The sequence below is a fragment of the Lampetra planeri genome, chromosome 27 (assembly GCF_965212315.1).
Source record: "Lampetra planeri chromosome 27, kcLamPlan1.2.h2, whole genome shotgun sequence".
NCBI lineage: Eukaryota > Metazoa > Chordata > Hyperoartia > Petromyzontiformes > Petromyzontidae > Lampetra > Lampetra planeri.
In genome coordinates, this window is record NC_136133.1 from 7,035,769 (window position 1) to 7,056,084 (window position 20,316).

General features: G+C 49.6%; 1 protein-coding gene across 1 annotated transcript; it reads left to right on the forward strand.

Moving 5' to 3' along the window:
• Positions 1 to 502: 502 nt before the first annotated feature.
• LOC144727905 (uncharacterized) lies at positions 503 to 14,117 on the forward strand. Its single transcript, XM_078607043.1, has 2 exons — positions 503 to 5,715; positions 13,781 to 14,117. Exons 1-2 carry the CDS (start codon positions 1,466 to 1,468, stop codon positions 14,115 to 14,117), a joined length of 4,587 nt encoding a protein of 1,528 aa, XP_078463169.1. The 5' UTR covers positions 503 to 1,465.
• Positions 14,118 to 20,316: the final 6,199 nt, after the last annotated feature.

Below are 20,316 nucleotides of genomic sequence, written 5' to 3' on the forward strand. Positions count from 1 at the left end.
ACGTCTAACAAAAAAACATAATTACAAAGCTGCAGCGTGTTCAACGTTTTGGCACGTGTCGTGATGGGAACTGCACGATCCGACCGTCCAGGCCTCACTAAGCTAGATTGGCTTTTGGTTGCCTAGCGAATACATTATTAGGCCGCGCTCATTACACATAAAGTGCTTGCCACAACTGAACCACAATACCTTGCTGATCTCAAAGTATCATAAACCATCACACGAACTCTGGTTTTCCTCGCAGTGGATTTTGGCTAGCTATCGAGCAAAGACGGTCACTGGATTGTACGCTTTCAGGTGCGCTTCTGCGACCGTCTGGAGCGTTCTTCCTTCCGATATTAGGAAGCCATCGCAGATACGAACTTTTAAATCTAGTTTGAACACTAATTTTTTTAGAATTGCCTTTTGTGTTTAGTGTGTTGTCCTTGTCCAGCACCTACGATTATTTGCATGGCTAGCTACGTACAGTGTGAAATAAGTTCAAAATACATATGTAGTGGTGATACGCGCTGGGTGTATATGTCGTGTGCCAGCGCGTATGTACGGGTGTGTGTGTGGTGACGCGCGCTGACGGGGAGGAGCAGGCGTCAGTGCGCGGGTGGGGGTAGTGCTGCTGATTGGCTGTGTGCCGGTGACGCGCCCAGAGGGAGTGATCGGGTAGCAGCGCGGTGTGATTGGTCGGAGAGTGGAAACACGCGCTGAGCGGAACCGGATCGTGGGGATAGCGCGTGGGGATTGGGTAACGGAGGAGCGGTGCCGACGTTGAGGTCCGCATCCGCTCCGTCTCCCGGGAAGAAGGGGTATATAAGGTGATGCACAGAGGAGCAAGGGGCAGAAGTGGAACCATCTAAGAATGAAGACGAAGGTGTAGAGATAGAGCCCGGAGAGGAGAGTAATGGAGAGTAGAAGAGAGTAAGGTATAGTGTGTAGCCAGCGAGATAGAACGGTCTACACGAGCTGAGTAATGTATAGTGTGTAGCCAGCGAGATAGAAAGGTCTACACGAGCTGAGTAATGTATAGTGTGTAGCCAGCGAGATAGAACGGTCTGCACGAGCCGAGTATGCATACGGTGTAGCCAGCGAGAGAGAACGGTCTGCACGAGCCGAGTGTGCATACGGTGTAGCCAGCGAGAGAGAACGGTCTGCACGAGCCGAGTATGCATACGGTGTAGCCAGCGAGAGAGAGGCAAAGTCTACACGAGGCGAGAGAGGAGAGTGTAGCAGAGGCGCAGAGTCTACACGAGGCGAGAGAGGAGTGTAGCCGAGGCGCGGAGTCTACACGAGGCACAGAGAGCCGGCAGCACAGAATCCTGAGTCAAGAGAAGTGCGGTGTGAAGAAGAGAGGCCACGCGTTGTATTGTTACAAGTCAAGATTTAATAAAAGAAGTGTGTTCCCGTCAAGGAGTTTCCTGCCGTCATTTTCCAATACTTCATCTGGCGTCAGAAGTGAAACGGGCTTCCAAGTATGGAGACGAGGAAGACCCGTAGGACCCACGGGATTGACCGCGAGGAAGACCTGGACGACTCGGAGCCGCTGGTGGCGGGGGGTGAGGAAGAGGACTTGCCCACGCTGCAGGGTCCGTCGACGGCGCCGGCCGAGCGACCGGGGACAGACGCCGGGCTTCGTGAGGCGCACTCCCGACTGGCGGAGCTGCTGCTCGCCGCCGCGTCCATCTTGGCGGAGATCAGCTCGTCGGGAGGAGCGGGGACGGTGGGGGACATTTTACAAGGTCGCCCCGCAGATTCCCGCCAAAACGAATGGGGGATTCCCGCCATTGCGCCTGGGCCTGCTTTTGGCGGGAACGGCGAGCGCCACGTGGTGGTGGGTTCCCAAGCGCGCGCATCGACTTCATCAGCGCGCGAGGGGGTCCGCCATCTTACGTCTGCTGCTGGAGCCGCCATCTTAGACACCGACGGACAGGCGGAGAGGAACCACGAGGCGGATGACTTCATTTTTCAGCAGCGCCTGCCCACGTTGTCAGCCTTCAAGGCGGAAGGCGGAGACTGGGGCCAATTTCAGCGAAGGTTTTTGGCGCATCAAGAGATGTCAGCGTGGTCCGATGCTACGGCGCTGCGGGCATTGCCCGCCATGCTGGACGACGATGCGCTCGCGGCCTTCAGGGCTGCACGGAAGTCGGACCGCTCCACGCTGAAGGATGCGCTGGGTTTGTTGGCCAGGGTCTACGGGCCTCCCTCTACATGCCGCCATCAGTTCTACGCAAGACAGAAAGCGGCCACGGAGACCGCGCTGGCCTATCGCACGGCGTTGCTGGCTCTTGCTGATGCTGCGTTCCCTCGGATGGACGAGGAGGGCCAAGACGCGATGGTTTTGGAGCAGCTGCTCAAGTTGGCGCAGGACCTGGGGGTCCCTATCAACACAGCTGACGACATTGATATTTCTTCTTTGAGAGTCGCCACGAGTATTCAAGCGCACGAGGCCCTACAACGGAAGCAAGGCGTTGGTTGCAACGCTGCTGTCGTCGCAGCCCCGGGGTTGGTGGTCGCCGAACCCCAAGTCGTCAGCCCACGAGAGGAGGCGTTCGCCACGGGACGACCAGGGGACTGGAGGCCGGGGGCCCGGTCGCCTCTGCGATCGGGCCGAAAGTCGGAGCAACCAAGATCTACTCCGACCCTCGTCACGTGCTATAACTGCGGCCTCCGGGGCCACGTGGCGTCCGGGTGCCGCGCTCCGCGGCAGCGCGCCAGGGGAGCTCGGCTGGACGACGACCGAGAGCCCAAGTCATCTCTACAATCCCCGGCAAGTCGCGGCACCTCACACGCTCGGCCTGTTTATTCGGCACACATGGGACGCCGCGTTGCGGCGGAGGAGGGCCGGTTAAGGTTCGGGGATTCGGTTCGGCGAGGGGGGTTCGGCCGGGACCAGGGAGACATTGAATGGGCGGAATTGGGGCATAGAATTGTGGCTGCTTCGGCGGGTTCGTCCGTTGTTACGGGATCTATTGATGGGGTTGAGATTAGGGTGTTAGTGGACACGGGGGCATCGGCAACTATTATATCGGACCTCATTTATAATATTCTTCCAGTCCAATGTCGTCCGCTGCTTCCAGTGGATGTGCCATTTTACGCCGCTAATGGGGGATCGTTGGGCATTATCGGTCAGGTTAGGGCGTCCATTTGCATTGGAGATATCAAATTATCGGGACCCGTTTTCGTTTCGTCTTCCTTGGCAGTTCCGTGTCTTTTGGGCACTGACTTTTTGGCTAAAATGCCCATTAAAATTCTTATCGATCAACGATGCATTGAACTGCCATCGGGTCGCCGGATTTCATTTTTGACGGGCCCTACTGACATTCGGACGTGCGCTACGATACAAGCGGTGGCGACGCAGACAGTGCAAGTGCCCCCGGGTTCACAGATGTTGATTCCCCTCCGGTTGCGAAAACCATGGGTGAGGGAGGCTTCGGGACAGAGTATGCTTTTGGGTCCTTCTAACAAGGCTGTCGGGGGTCTTGATTTATCGGTGGCTCACACTTTGGTGCGGGCTGACAGGGATCCGTTTGTGATGGTTTTGAACGCGGGGTCGCGACCAGCTGTCATCCCGCAGGGCACCGTGCTGGCTCACGCGGCGCAGGTTCCTGGGGATGATGGGTTGGTTGCGCAGGTGGGCTCGAGCCCCGCGCGGAACGTTGAGCCAAGGGAAGACCTTGAGTGGGTCCATTCGTTATGTGCCGCCTCGGACGATTTGTCGGCGGCGCAGTTGGGTGCGCTGCGCGAGTTGCTCATTGAATTCTCTGATGTATTCAGTAAACATAAGTATGACATTGGGTGCACGGATTTGTTGCACCATCACATTGAAACGGGCGATGCGGCGCCGGTCAGGCTAAATCCCTTCCGACTGAGTCCCGTGGAGAAGGAACATGTTCAGTCGGCTGTTAACGATATGCTAGAAGCCGATATTATTTCACCCTCCTCTAGCCCGTGGGGAGCGCCTATTGTGCTGGTTAAGAAGCAGGACGGGTCCCTGCGATTCTGCGTTGATTTCCGTCGCCTGAATAAGATCTCTGTGGCTGACGCGTATCCGCTCCCCAGGATGGATGAGTCCCTCGATGCATTGTCTGGTGCGCGATATTTTTCGACTCTTGATTTGTTATCGGGGTTTTGGCAGTTGCCGCTCGACGAAGAGTCGAAACCTAAGACAGCATTTCGGACTCCAGGGGGGCTGTTCCAGTTTAACCGGTTACCCATGGGACTTCACTCCTCTCCAGCGACGTTTCAGCGACTTATGGAGCTGGTTTTGTCGGGCTTGCAGTGGGATACATGCTTGATTTATATGGACGATGTCATTGTTTTCAGTAAAACGTTTGAGGAACACCTCCGGCGATTGAGAGGGGTGTTCTTGCGAATGCGATCGGCTAAGTTGAAATTTAAACCGGCCAAATGTCACCTCCTTCGTAGGTCCGTTAGATACTTGGGTCACATTGTCGATTCTTCGGGGATCTCCACCGATCCCGCGAAGACGGATTGTGTCGGTTCATGGCCGACACCTACGTCCGTTTCCGACGTGCGTAGTTTCATCGGGTTTGCTTCTTATTATCGGCGGTTCGTTGAGCACTTCGCCACTATTGCAAAACCCTTGCACGCTCTAACGGCGAAAGGAGTGAAGTTCAAATGGGGACCGGAGGAGGAGGCCGCGTTTCGCTCCCTCCGGGACGCCTTGGTGGGTGCCCCACCCTTGTGTTATCCCGATTTTGCCAGTCCCTTTTTGCTGGACACGGATGCTAGCAACACGGGCATTGGGGGGGTGCTATCCCAAGTCGTTGGGGGTGTCGAAAGAGTTGTCGCCTACGGTAGTAGGGTGTTGTCTCCGGCGGAGCAGCGCTACTGTGTCACCCGTCGCGAGCTGCTTGCCATTGTTTTTTTTGTGCAGCAGTTTAGGCCATATCTGTATGGTCGTCACTTTACAGTCCGAACGGACCACGCGGCGCTACAGTATTCATTGAGGGTCGCCCAGCCCTCGGGCCAGTTGTCGCGTTGGTTGGAAGTCCTCCAGGACTATCAGTTTACGACTACGTACCGTAAGGGGTTGCGACACACGAATGCCGATTGCTTGTCGCGGTTGTTGCCTTGTGATGAATGCGCGTGTTTGTCGGGATCGGCGCGCTGTAAACCGACGCTTGCGGGGGAGATAGGGGCACTGGCTGCGACAGCGGGCGCACCGAGTGGGGATGATTCCACTGCCTCTCAGGGTCGGGACTCGCTGCTCTCGCTGTCGCTCAGCAAATGGGGCCGCCTCCAGATGGCGGACAGCCCGCTGCTAGCATTGCGCCGCAAGGTTGGGGGTCCCGAGGGGGACCAGGAGCGTACCGGCTCCTATGTACTTGAGCGGGGCGTGTTATTAAAATGGGACAGTTTGTCCCGGCGGAACGCACTCGTGGTGCCTTCCGCTGTGAGGGGGAGGGTTGTCTTGGCGGCACACGAACGCCTCTTGCACTTGGGAGTTAACAAGACGCTTGCCCTGCTTCAGCGTGACTATTACTGGCCGGGAATGGGAAGTGATGTGGTGCATATTCTGAAGGGGTGCGTTGAGTGCGCCAGGCGTAAACCACCGGCCGTGGCAGCTAATCCACCGCTGCAATCTATTCAGGTCTCGCGTACCAACGAGCTCGTGGCACTCGATATTTTGGGGCCCTTCCCAGTCACGCCGAGAGGGAATAAATATTTGTTAGTGGAGGTCGTGCGCGTTGCACGGCCCCAGTGCGTTCAGATAAAGTGGGGAAAGCGCCGGTGGTACGTTCACCCCTCCCGACTGAAACCGTTCTCGCCTCCATATGGCCTCCCCTTGTGTCGTGATGGCCGGGCGTGTGACGTGACCGGCGACCCAGAGGGGGAAATGTCTCTGCCTGATCCACACGTATTGTCGCCTGATCTGCTCCCAGGTGTCTCGGAACTGACAGCTGCCGATCACCGGCGGCCGGATCTCCGCGGCGGGGCCGGCCCTTTCAGGCCCGTTCCGCGCCGTCTGGAGCGGCCGGAACCGCCGGACGGTCGTCAGTGTCCCGCCCCATACGATGGACCAGCCAGACGGACTCGCGCCAGGTCGTGCTACTTTGCATGACCTGCCTCGTGAGGAGTCGGGGCAGCTGGAGCGCCTCGTCACTGCGTGTAGTCGCAGGGACGTGGGGCGCGTTCGTTTCGTATTTGCTCGTATCGTGTTATTGTTGACTTTTCGCGTTCATTGTCAATCTGTACATAGTTATTCTTGTTGTTGTTGTTGTTGTGTTATGTTACGGGGCACACTCGGGGGGTTATGGGGTTTTTTTTTGTTGGTTGTCGTTTTATCGTCGTGGTTGGTTGTTGTTAGCAGCCGGGCCGGCTGCGAGCTATGTGGGAGGGGGTGATGTAGTGGTGATACGCGCTGGGTGTATATGTCGTGTGCCAGCGCGTATGTACGGGTGTGTGTGTGGTGACGCGCGCTGACGGGGAGGAGCAGGCGTCAGTGCGCGGGTGGGGGTAGTGCTGCTGATTGGCTGTGTGCCGGTGACGCGCCCAGAGGGAGTGATCGGGTAGCAGCGCGGTGTGATTGGTCGGAGAGTGGAAACACGCGCTGAGCGGAACCGGATCGTGGGGATAGCGCGTGGGGATTGGGTAACGGAGGAGCGGTGCCGACGTTGAGGTCCGCATCCGCTCCGTCTCCCGGGAAGAAGGGGTATATAAGGTGATGCACAGAGGAGCAAGGGGCAGAAGTGGAACCATCTAAGAATGAAGACGAAGGTGTAGAGATAGAGCCCGGAGAGGAGAGTAATGGAGAGTAGAAGAGAGTAAGGTATAGTGTGTAGCCAGCGAGATAGAACGGTCTACACGAGCTGAGTAATGTATAGTGTGTAGCCAGCGAGATAGAAAGGTCTACACGAGCTGAGTAATGTATAGTGTGTAGCCAGCGAGATAGAACGGTCTGCACGAGCCGAGTATGCATACGGTGTAGCCAGCGAGAGAGAACGGTCTGCACGAGCCGAGTGTGCATACGGTGTAGCCAGCGAGAGAGAACGGTCTGCACGAGCCGAGTATGCATACGGTGTAGCCAGCGAGAGAGAGGCAAAGTCTACACGAGGCGAGAGAGGAGAGTGTAGCAGAGGCGCAGAGTCTACACGAGGCGAGAGAGGAGTGTAGCCGAGGCGCGGAGTCTACACGAGGCACAGAGAGCCGGCAGCACAGAATCCTGAGTCAAGAGAAGTGCGGTGTGAAGAAGAGAGGCCACGCGTTGTATTGTTACAAGTCAAGATTTAATAAAAGAAGTGTGTTCCCGTCAAGGAGTTTCCTGCCGTCATTTTCCAATACTTCACATACATATATTCTCTACAGGCTGACGCATCAACATCCTGCACAATGAAAACCCTCCACATTGCGCTATGAACACCCTACTTGCTGCGATATGAACACAGTGCATGCTGCACACTGAACACAATACTCGCTGCACCATGAACACCAAATACTCTGCACAATGCACACCCTACACGCTGGGCGATGAACATTCTACACGCTTAACCATGAACACCCTACACACTGCACCATGACCACCCTACACACTGCACTATGAAAACCTTATATGCTTAACCATGATCACCTTACACGGTGCACCATGAACACCCTATACGCTGCACTATGTGCACCATACACGCTGCAGATGGAACACTCTACACGCTTAACCATGAACACCTTACATGCTGCAAAATGAACACCCTACACACTGCACCATAAACACCCTACATTCTGCAGATTGAACACTCTACACGCTTAACCATGAACAATATACATTCTGCATTATGAACACCCTACACGCTGCACCATGAACAATCTACATGCTTAACCATGAACACCCTAAACACTGTACCATGAACACCATACACATTGCAGAATGAACAGGCTCCACCATAAACACCAACACACAGCACCATGAGCACCCTAAATGCTGCACCATGAACACCATACACGCTGCAGAATTAACACCCACCACCAAAAACACTATATGCACTGTACCATGAACACCCTACACGCTGCACAATTAACAACCTGTACGCAGAGACTCATTAACCACAAAACAGAAATAAGAATCCTCACGCTCCGACTACAAACTCCCGAATGTAGATTGCGAACCCACAAACTCTGACCTAGAAATGCCGGAATCCGGACAAGGAACCAACAAGCTTGGACTAGGACAGGGGTCTGCAACCTTTAAGACATAAAGAGCCCCTTGGACCCGTTCCGAAGGAAAAAATAAACTGGGAGCCGCAAAACCATTGCAACTATTAAAACAAATATAACACTGCATATATTGTTTCTTACCGTATTGCTATATACAGGATCATGCAGTCAGCTGTCAATCTGAATAAAAAAAGGACTTTTTCACTTAACAATGTAAAATATATTTTTGCAAATTAATAGCTAAATTACCTGGTTAATGGGATTTTTGCTCCTGAACCTCAGTGCACAGTGTCTGCACATCAGGGCTGTAAGACGTCACCTTCATTTTCACACAGGCTTGCAAGCTGTCATCTGTGAGGCGTGATCGATGTTTGTTTTTAATATAGTTCATGTTGGAGAAGACCTGCTCACATACATATGTGGAGCCGAAGATCGACAGGACTCCAAATGCATACTTTTTCATGTTTATATAAGTGTTGGGGATGGCATTCCATGTTTCGAATACAAGTTTGTCCTGTTTGGGAAGGTTTTCAATATCACTCCATTTATGATTCTGAGCCAGAATGGCCTTCTGACGGGCAACATCCTCAAGAGTAGCGGTCAAGCATTTGAACTTGGACACCCATATATCTTTGTCGGCTATATCGGCCAGTTCCATCTCAAGATCAGGTTGACTTACACCTGCAAATGCAGTCATATTCAATAGGGATGGATCGATCGCCAGGGGAGTGACAGGGAAGAATAATGTCGTTTTTTCCTCTCTGAACTCACAGAATCGTTTCCCAAACGAACTTTGCATTGTGGTGATTGCAGACTTGAAATATTCCAAATTTATCGTATCATGACTTTGTTTGAACTCTCTCAAAGAGGGAAAGTGAGACAGTGTACCTCTCTGTAAATCTTTGACAAACACTGTCAACTTGCGCTCGAATGCCAAAACCTCCTCCAGCATGTGCAGGGCTGTGCCTCCTTTCCCCTGAAGGGTTGTATTTAGCGTGTTTAGATGTGCTGTCATGTCTACCATAAAATGTAATTTTTCCAGCCACTCTGGCTGTTCCAGCTCAGCAAAGGTGAGCTCTTTGCTGCCCAGGAAGGTTTTTACTTCTTCCAAACATGTGACAAAGCAACGGCAACGTTATTGCCTGTCACCGGGCGGGCAGTGTGGAGCGGAGCGGCGACCTGTCAGCAGCGGCAACGCCAGAGCAGGTGTCACAGTGCGCCTCCTCCCCTCGCTAGCATCCGCCCCGGAGCCGCGGTCAAGGTTCAAAAGAGCCGCATGCGGCTCCGGAGCCGCAGGTTGCCGACCCCTGGACTAGGATCTCACAAACCCTGACGAGGAACCTATGAACTCGGAACCAACAAACCCGCACTAGAAACTCCGGAATCCGGACTAGGAGCCCACAAACCAAGACAGGGAAACCCAAAAACTCGGACTAGAAACCCACAAACCCGGAATAGAAACCCACAAATCCCGACCAGGAGCCCACAAACCTGGACTAAGAACCCACACACCTGGGCTAAGAACCCACAAACTCGAACTAGGATTCAACAAACCCGAAATAAAACCCACAAACCCAGACTAGGAGCCGACAAACCCGGATTAGAAACCCACAGACCCGACTAGGACCCAATAAACCCAGACTAGGAACTCACAAAGCCTGACTAAGAACCCACAACGCGGGCTAGAAACTCACAAGTCCGGACTAGGAACTCACAAACCCGCACTAGGTAATCACAAACATTGAATATGAACCTACAAACCAACCTGGACTAGGAAATGAAAAAATTCGGACTAGAAACCCACAACTCAGATTAAAAACCCACAAACCCGGAATATATACCCACAAACCTGGACTAAGGACCCACAAACCTGGACTAAAAATTCACAAACCCGGACTTGTAACCAATAAACCCGGATTAGGAACTCACAAACCCGGCCTATGAACTCAGAAACCCGGACTAGGAATTCACAAACCCTGACTACGAATCGTCTAACTCCGGAATCCATAGTAGAAACCCACAAACCCGGACTAGGAACCACAATCCCGGAATAGGAACCAATAAACCCGGACTAGGAGATCACGAACCCTGAACCCGAACGAACCCATAAACCAGGACAAAGTTACTGACAAAAAGCAGACCCTTCATGCGCCTCGCACCCTCCATATGAGTTCGGGGATCACTGCCAAAAGTGGAAGCTGTAATTTGAACGGCAGTTGTTTCCATAGTTGTTATAAGTTTTAACAAAACGTATACGCATATTAAAACGACGCAAATAAGGTGGTTGATGAGAGCATATTGGAGTCATTTTGTGAATCTCAAATTCATAATGCAACTTAGCATTCCAATTTGCCTACAAAATATTATTTTTATTCAACTTAACTTTTTTTAAAGTAAACTACTTTAATTTTACCAGGTAAGGCCCCTGAGCCATGCAGCTTTATTAGAAGCGACCTGGCTATAACAAATGATTTAATCGGAACTTACACTTGTGCCAGAGTATGACCCTAAAAAGGGATTCCATTTAACCGTTTCAGCCTATTTTAGTGGTTCACATTCCCGCGTGCCCTACAGAGTTGGTTCCTCGTGTGTAAATCAAAACACAGATGTAAATTTCCAAGCTGGAATAAGCCACGTCAAGTTGAAATTGAAAAGGTAACTTTATTATATTTGATTTTGGTTCATTAGATTGTTTATTTGTGTTAAGTCATTCGTTCTTGGACTGAGACCGTATATCAGCTCAACACATTGCTTGCTATCTGCTCACTTCCCCTGATCTCTGAAGGGTGATTGACGAATACACGTGTTCTTGTTAATTTTGCTTTTGCGCCACTGCCAACACAGCTACCAAATTATGTATTTACTGTGATCTCAACTCGCATCAGATGGAGGAAGCTGGACCATGGACCAGCCCTTCGGTAGAGGAGTCAAGTTCGGTGCAAGTTCACAGCGGCTTTAGCAGGAGCCTCAGGGTCTCGCGTCTCCTCCAGTGCCGTCAGTCTGTCAAACACCCCGGGCTCGAGCTTCGTGATCTGATTGTCGTACAACCACAGCTTCTGCCTGTCGGTGGGGATTCCCACAGGCACAGACGTGAGGCGTTTGCTCTGGCAGTACACTGTTGTCTGATCGCATGAACACTGCGAGGGACGGGCGACGGTTTAGAGACGGCTAACAACGGCCTCCCCTTGCACGCGAGAGGCATCGCGTGTGGTCCAACATTTACACGAGTTGCCTGTTCTTGAAGATCTCCGTGAAAATGTTTCCCCCCTAATACTTTAAAGACTGCTTCGTTTGAACATCTACATGCCGTAAATACTGACCACTTTTGAGGTTTGTTTTCAATTGTGTTGTATTTGCGTCTAGTAGTTCACTTATTAGTAAATCTATAGAATAACGAATTAATATATTTCTAAGGTCTCTCTTGAAAATAGAAGTATACATTACAAGTGGCTATCACTGACTTAATATGAAATGTATATTTATCAATATGTGTTTATGTAATCATACACAGCCATGATCAATCCACTGCGAGCCGTATTCACGACCATGCAATGTAGTAATCTACCTCGCACCTACACACGAGCTGCTGTCATTACTCCATCTCTAAAGGTGAACGCCCTTCCGGGCACGTTCCCTCCTTTGGGTGCTACTCCGCTGTTGTTATCGACCATCATCCCTTCTCGTGCCATATCCTAGCCAAGCCAGCTTACTTTTGTAAACCGTTAAATACCATTCACAAGCGTTTCTTCTCTGATCGTTATTGTCTCTGCCTCTAAATCTATCCAAGCTTGCAACTCGCAGTGCTACTGTGCGCATTTCTCAGTCGCTTTCGTTCGCCTTTTACTCGCATTTTTTTGTATTCTTATAGATGTTGGCGAACCCAGGAATATGGAAACATTTGCTGTTCAAATTACAGCTTTGTCGAGTTGGCGGTGATTTGTTAATTCATACAGAGGGTGGGCTGAGAATGCGAGTTTACTTGAGTGTAGAGTCTAAGCGTCGACTCTAGCGACGGCAGTCGCGCCTCTGAGAACGCTCTTCAGCTTGTTGTTGCTCAGACAACTGCTGCAGATTCCCCAGGCGGTTAAACAACCCAGCGGGAAGAGCCTGCAGCTAGTTGCTATTATCCAAAATAGACAACTGGGTCAGACTGTTAAACACCCTAACGGCTACTCATGGCTTAGAATGATGATAGTGACCGGTTCTTTCAAAGTGAACTCTCACCACTCGCACGATTATATGATAATGATAAAAATCCTTTCACATGAAGTTATTAACCAGACCACTTGCAATCTCTTCCATGCAGGCACGGCAGGTGACAAAACCTCAATTTGCTATCACAGACACTTCTGATCTCAAACAACTCCGACTCACTTCACATGAAACCTGACAGTTAAAGTGATTCCAGTTACTTCCATCAAGACCTGCTAGATAAAATTAATGTAATCTACTTGCATAAACACATGTGAGATTAGGAGACCTTAATTCCCTTTCATTTAAAGAAGTGTCAAATAAATCCACTTGAGTTCATTTCATACAAAACCGCGTTACTATTTACCACGTGATCCATTCGTTTTGATGCCTCTCACAGAGACCTCTTACATTCACTTCGATTCGCTTTCACAGAGATGCATTAACTCGTGTCTCCTCCAGTGCCGTCAGACTGTCAAACACCCCAGGCTCGAGCTTCGTGTGATGTGATTAGCCTGGTGAATCTGCAGCAGCTGCGTCTGTACAACAACCAGCTGAAGAGGATTCCCAGGGGCGCGTTTGACAAACGGATCCAACACTGTCAGGAACGGTCACTGCTGTGTCGCTGGGCAACGGGATAGTGATGACACTCGTCATCAGTAGCATTCAGTTTGTAAAGCTCCGCGTTATTGACATCCACAGCCATCGTCATCATCATCGTTGTCATCGTGCCCTCTTGTGCTACAAGTTGGTCTGCAGTGTCACTGCATATTAGTGAATAATGAGTGAATTGTGTGAATAATGAGAGCTGATATTGATCTTGAACAAAAACTCGCATGTGCCGTGCGGGTTTGTGGTAGTGCAGCAACAACAACAATAATAACAATCACAACAACAACCACACAGCAACGCAAAGCAAAAAAATTGCAATGTCAAAACAAAACTATACAACAGCACAGCGCAACAAGAGCGACTACACACGCAGCACCAGGAGCGCAACATTCTTAACAAACATAAATTAGGCAAACGTCCTATTGGTGCAGCATCATCCTGAAGACAGACTCGGTACTCGATGAGGCTCCCATGGACAGGGGAATTCCAGAATTAATTCTACTGATCGAGAAAAAATGTTCCAGAGGGGATGCGAGGCGAGCTCTGAACACCGTGCGGGTCGCTGTACTACACCGCACAGACAGCGGGCGGCATGGAGCGAGGTGCCGAGATGTGAGGTGAACACGACGCCGCTAACGCGACCTAGGGACCCGTGTTGAACTCCACTGCCGTGTGAAGAGCGACGCTCTCTTGTAGAGGCTGCTCTACAGCAAGAGGCGGCGGCTGCTGATCCGCAGATCAGAATCGTGCTCAGTGATGAACTCACAGCTCTCCCCGCTGGGGTGTTTGACAGTTTAACGCAACTGACTTATCTCAGCCTTCATACCAACCAGCTGACAGCTCTACCCGAGGGGGTGTTTGACCGACTGATCAATCTGCAACAGCTGTTTTTGTATCAGAACCGACTGTCGTCCATACCCGCCGGGATGTTTGACAAACTGACGAATCTGAAGGATCTTAAGCTCTACAGCAACCAACTGACGGTTCTACCCGAGGGACTGTTTAACCGCCTCATGAATATAGTGGCTCTGGATTTGTGCTGCAACAAGTTTACACAGCTGCCCACTGGCATTGACAAACTCACCAAGCTGAAGCTGTTGGCTCTGCAAGGAAACCAGCTGAAGAGCGTCCCTGACACAAAACATGACTGTTGAGCATGGAATCAGCTGCTGCTGACGATCTAAATGCTCGTGCTGATGATGAATGATGACACTGATGATGATTTAGAAAGCTTTTATCATTACACATTCCTACCAGTCCCCAAAAAGACGATGATAATAAAATGTTACAAGTTATTATAAAACAGGACCCTGCGGGGTGGGCTGGTAGGAATAATACTAATACTGGTACAGGGATATCGACCGCACACACACGCGCACACACACACGCACATACGCGCACACACGCACATACACGTACACACGCACACACACACACACACACGCACACACACCGCACGCACACACACGTACACACACATGCACGCACGCACACGCACACGTAATGAAGTTGTGTTGCTACGCTTCCAGTTCGCCGTGAATAACGATCCGAAGCCCAATAGCGCCCATTCATCACGCCGCTCGAGTGGGCCGGACACGCACACACGCACGCACACACACGCACACAGTCACACATATACACACACGCACGCACACACGCACACACAGACACGCACACACACGCGCATACACACGCACACACACGCACGCACGCAAACACACACGCACACACACACACACGCGCATACACACGCACACACACACGCACACACATACACACACGCACGCACGCGCACACACGCGCACACACACACACACGCACCTCTCACCTGCAAGGCAGCGGTCGCCGCTTCTCCTCCCACATCTCTCGTCGCGGCAGCTGTATCGATGGTGCAAGTTTGTTTTTATCATCAATTCCTCCTCCACCCCTCCCCGCCACTGTTCACCCACCAGAATAAATGAGTTCGCCCATAGTCAGTCGATCAAAAAGTTTCGCCGTGAGGCGCCGGAAGCGACGGCCATCTTGTTTAATTCACAGATCGCAGGGGGAGCGGGCGGCCATCTTGTCGGACAGGGTCATGCCAAGGACGGACGGACGGACACATTAATCTATTGGTGGTCTGGTCCACTTCGTTCCTACCAGTATAACAATTATTAACAGTTGACGGGTAGGAAGATGATCACAAAAACAGATAATGTTGTACTTCTTCTGAAACTATCAGTCTACCGTGCATCGCACATTGAGAAAATGGTTATGACTTCATGTTTTGCAAGAGGCTGACAATGCCGCATTCGCACTCGACTCATCCCACACGGGACGTCCCGTGCGAGCGCAGATCATTTCGCTTGAACACATTGCGTAGGAACGCACGCGTGTGTGCCCCTCGCTGTACAGAGGCAGGGACGCACACGTGGGGCTCTACGGCCTGTGAAGAAGCCACGCGGTCTCCGGCGAGCCTGAGTGAAACCGAACAGCCGGGTTCGACCCGCCCCACTGAGCGGGTGTTTGACCATCTGACCCGATCGTCGCGACAGGATCCGGCGAATCTCAAACAGTCGCCGCTCCAAAGCCAATGAGCCGACGGCTCTGCCCGCTGGGGTGTTTGATTATCTGGTGAATCTTCACGGACGGCACTTGTTTGGAGGATACATTCACAATTCTTAGCTCAACATTACCCGACATTATTCGGGAGCGGCGCAAAGTTGAGTTTAAAACAGGTAAACTAGAAGAAAAAAAACAGGTTCAACAGCTGTGATTCACGTGTGGAGATGAGCCAGATAAATGTCAACACCTTGGCTTGGTGACTCGGCTCAGCAGGTGTCGCACGGTACGTAGCCAACCGTGCTAATATGAGGTGCGCGACGTTGCTCGACTCTGTCCATGAAACTTCACTTTCACGCGCTCCACGTGACCACACATTTTCAGGCAGGCGAGGAGGCAGGCAGGGAGTTCAGGCTCCAACCCGCTGCCGAGACTCTACAGAATGAAGCGGCACACCTGCACCGGCCCATTGTATCACATGTTATGGGTAGATCGGTGAGTACGTAGACGGTGAGTTATACCTAAGCTTAAGCAGACCGATCCTCAGGTATAATTGTCTAGATATATGCGTAGGTGCAGTGAGGGAAACAAGTATTTGATCCCCTGCTGATTTTGTACGTTTGCCCACTGACAAAGAAATGATCAGTCTATAATTTTAACGGTAGGTTTATTTGAGCAGTGAGAGACAGAATAACAACAACAAAATCCAGAAAAACGCATGTCAAAAATGTTATAAATTGATTTGCATTTTAATGAGGGAAATAAGTATTTGACCCCTCTGCAAAACATGACTCAGTACTTGGTGGCAAAACCCTTGTTGGCAATCACAGAGGTCAGACGTTTCTTGTAGTTGGCCACCAGGTTTGCACACATCTCATGAGGGATTTTGTCCCACTCCTCTTTGCAGATCTTCTCCAAGTCATTAAGGTTTCGAGGATGACGTTTGGCAACTCGAACCTTCAGCTCCCTCCACAGATTTTCTATTGGATTAAGGTCTGGAGACTGGCTAGGCCACTCCAGGACCTTAATGTGCTTCTTCTTGAGCGACTCCATTGTTGCCTTGGCCGCGTGTTTTGGGTCATTGTCATGTTGGAATACCCATTCACGACCCATTTTCAATGCCCTGGCTGAGGTAAGGAGGTTCTCACCCAAGATTTGACGGTACATGGCCCCGTCCATCGTCCCTTTGATGCGGTGAAGTTGTCCTGTCCTCTTAGCAGAAAGCACCCCCAAAGCATAATGTTCCACCTCCATGCTTGACGGTGAGGATGGTGTTCTTGGGGTCATAGGCAGCATCCCTCCTCCTCCAAACACGGCGAGTTGAGTTGATGCCATAGAGCTCCATTTTGGTCTCATCTGACCACAACACTTTCACCCAGTTGTCCTCCGAATCATTCAGATGTTCATTTGCAAACTTCAGACGGGTATGTATATGTGCTTTCTTGAGCAGGGGGCGTAGTGTGTTACCAACTGTTTTCTTGGTGACTATGGTCCCAGCTGCCTTGAAATCATTGACAAGATCCTCCCGTGTAGTTCTGGGCTGATTCCTCACCGTTCTCATGATCATTGCAACTCCACGAGGTGAGATCTTGCATGGAGCCCCAGGCCGAGGGAGATTGACAGTTCTGTTGTGTTTCTTCCATTTGCGAATAATCGCACCAACTGTTGTCACCTTCTCACCAAGCTGCTTGGCGATGGTCTTGTAGCCCATTCCAACCTTGTGTAGGTTTAAAATCTTGTCCCTGACATCCTTGGAGAGCTCTTTGGTCTTGGCCATGGTGGAGAGTTTCGAATCTGATTGATTTATTCTGTGAACAGGTGTCTTTTATACAGGTAACAAGCTGAGATTAGGAGCCCTCCCTTTAAGAGTGTGCTCCTAATCGTAGCTCGTGAACCGGTATAAAAGACACCTGGGAGCCAAAACTCTTTCTGATTGAGAGGGGGTCAAATACTTATTTCCTTCATATAAAATGCAAATCAATTTATAACATTTTTGACATGCGTTTTTCTGGATTTTGTTGTAATTATTCTGTCTCTCACTGTTCAAATAAACCTACCATTACAATTATAGACTGATAATTTCTTTGTCAGTGGGCAAACGTACAAAATCAGCAGGGGATCAAATACTTTTTTCCCTCACTGTATAGAGGGAGTTCCTTGTGCACAACTTTGTTGCGGCATATTATCTGCACTCATGTGCGTTTCTCTTTTAAATAAGTTTTTCTTCCTTTCTATAATGCCATCCGCACAAGGTTGTCCACAGGCCAGGGTTATCTGAACTGGACTATCCCACACCCATTCATTTCTCCTTCTTTGATACGGCTGATGTAGATGCGGAGCAACAACTACAAATTCACATTCAGGTGGTCAAGCTAAATAACCCCGTAAGGAGTAGTGGATTGTATCACCGAGATGTCTCCTTCGTATTTGTGGATCGGGCATTGCGTCGTAATATACATTAGTTAAAAGATGGCAGCCAATCGGACATTTTCCCCATTAACTCTGGCGTTCCGCAATGATGTTTTGTCTCGAACATAACTTATTCTGTGTATCATTGACGATTATCTCTCTCTCGCGAGACACGATCCACTCCTTTCCAGGTGACGGCGCACTGCATTCATCATCCTCAAGTAAATCACACAGCTGAAAGTAAGAGTCACGTGGCTGCCCAAGGCACAGATAATTAACCGTCAAACACCACACTGTCCTGAGTACGACTGCTGATTCTGGCAACCAGAATCAGTAATCGACACTGGAGCTATGCACTTTCAAATCTAGATTGAAAACGTATTCATTCATAACTGCTTTCTGTGTTTAGTTTGTTGTCCTTCCCCCGCACATTTAATTATCACGGTTGGCTATGTACGGTGCGAAATAATTTCAACAAACATACACGCGTACTGTACTGCTATCTTCCCAAGTGTATACTTTCCTTCTTCAACAAACGAAACGGTAGAGATTCATGACACACACGATTCGATGCGTTTATTTGGCGCGTAGGAATCGATCTTAACTGATCAATCAGTTAATCGGTATCAAGTTACAGAAGGGGTCTTCTGTTCTTGCCGCCAGTAGTGGTGGCAGTAACTCTGGAAGTATTTCATACATTTCTAACGATGTCATTGTGTTAGAATTATTGATTCATAATGGTTACGTAGTATCTTCTTGGTTCTTTCGGTAAAGTCACGTAGAAGGGAAGTAATAAAATAATAAAAATAAAACATAATAAAATGAAATAATTCTCACGACGTTTCGGCTACAACGCAAGCAGCCGTCTTCAGGTGAAGAATGAGACACTACCAAGCTAGGAGCTTATATATAAACTGGGTTGGAGGTGGAAGAGCGCCTTAACAAAAAAGAATGTGCATATGAAGAGGAATTTAGCATATTCATGGAAAATGCGTAGGAGGTGGGCGGGGGGGGGTTTCAAAGGCATATTATGCCCATGCATTATGCAGGATCAGCAGCACCAAGGGGGGGTGCAGGGAGTAGCATTAACAAAGGAAAGGAATGTTATTGATATGTAGCTGCAGTTACTAAACAACCACGTAGAAAACTATAGTATAAACTACATAAAAAACTAAAGTATAAACTGCATAGCACCATCAGTATACTTACTATACTCTACAATAAGCTGAGTTACTAACAGCAAATAATACATTACAATTCTACGTCGTAAAAATTATATAATATGCTTCCATCTAAACTTTATTCTCTTACATCACACGAGCATATACCGTACTATATACTGCCATAGATAAACCCAACATTAAATTATATACTGTATTACTATAAACCACCCTATACCTTATACATTTCAACATAACACTATGTATTATTCTACCCACCCTAATGTGTATCGAAATGGTTTATTACGTCCTTCCAATGATTGCTAAGCCAGAATCCATCTTCTCGGTTAAAATTGTCTCTGTGTTTGTATATGTGGATCGCCTCATGAACGAATCTCTCATGATAGCCAGATGGCTTGCAGAGAACCTCTGTCTTGGAGAAGTCAATGTCATGTGAGCCCACTGAGTTGTAACAGTGATCTGCCACGGCTGAGGTGTTTGTCCTACCGTGTTTGAGCTGACCTGAAACACGGTAGGACAAACACCTCAGCCGTGGCAGATCACTGTTACAACTCAGTGGGCTCACATGACATTGACTTCTCCAAGACAGAGGTTCTCTGCAAGCCATCTGGCTATCATGAGAGATTCGTTCATGAGGCGATCCACATATACAAACACAGAGACAATTTTAACCGAGAAGATGGATTCTGGCTTAGCAATCATTGGAAGGACGTAATAAACCATTTCGATACACATTAGGGTGGGTAGAATAATACATAGTGTTATGTTGAAATGTATAAGGTATAGGGTGGTTTATAGTAATACAGTATATAATTTAATGTTGGGTTTATCTATGGCAGTATATAGTACGGTATATGCTCGTGTGATGTAAGAGAATAAAGTTTAGATGGAAGCATATTATATAATTTTTACGACGTAGAATTGTAATGTATTATTTGCTGTTAGTAACTCAGCTTATTGTAGAGTATAGTAAGTATACTGATGGTGCTATGCAGTTTATACTTTAGTTTTTTATGTAGTTTATACTTTAGTTTTCTACGTGGTTGTTTAGTAACTGCAGCTACATATCAATAACATTCCTTTCCTTTGTTAATGCTACTCCCTGCACCCCCCCTTGGTGCTGCTGATCCTGTATAATGCATGGGAATAATATGCCTTTGAAACCCCCCCCCGCCCACCTCCTACGCATTTTCCATGAATATGCTAAATTCCTCTTCATATG

What these genes read in the sequence shown, in the direction of transcription:
- LOC144727905 (XM_078607043.1), top strand. Translation starts at nt 1,466, where the DNA reads ATGGAGACGAGGAAGACCCGTAGGACCCACGGGATTGACCGCGAGGAA. An exon ending in GTGCGCGTTGCACGGCCCCA is followed by an intron (nt 5,716 to 13,780) that starts GTGCGTTCAGAT and finishes GACTTATCTCAG; the next exon opens with CCTTCATACCAACCAGCTGA.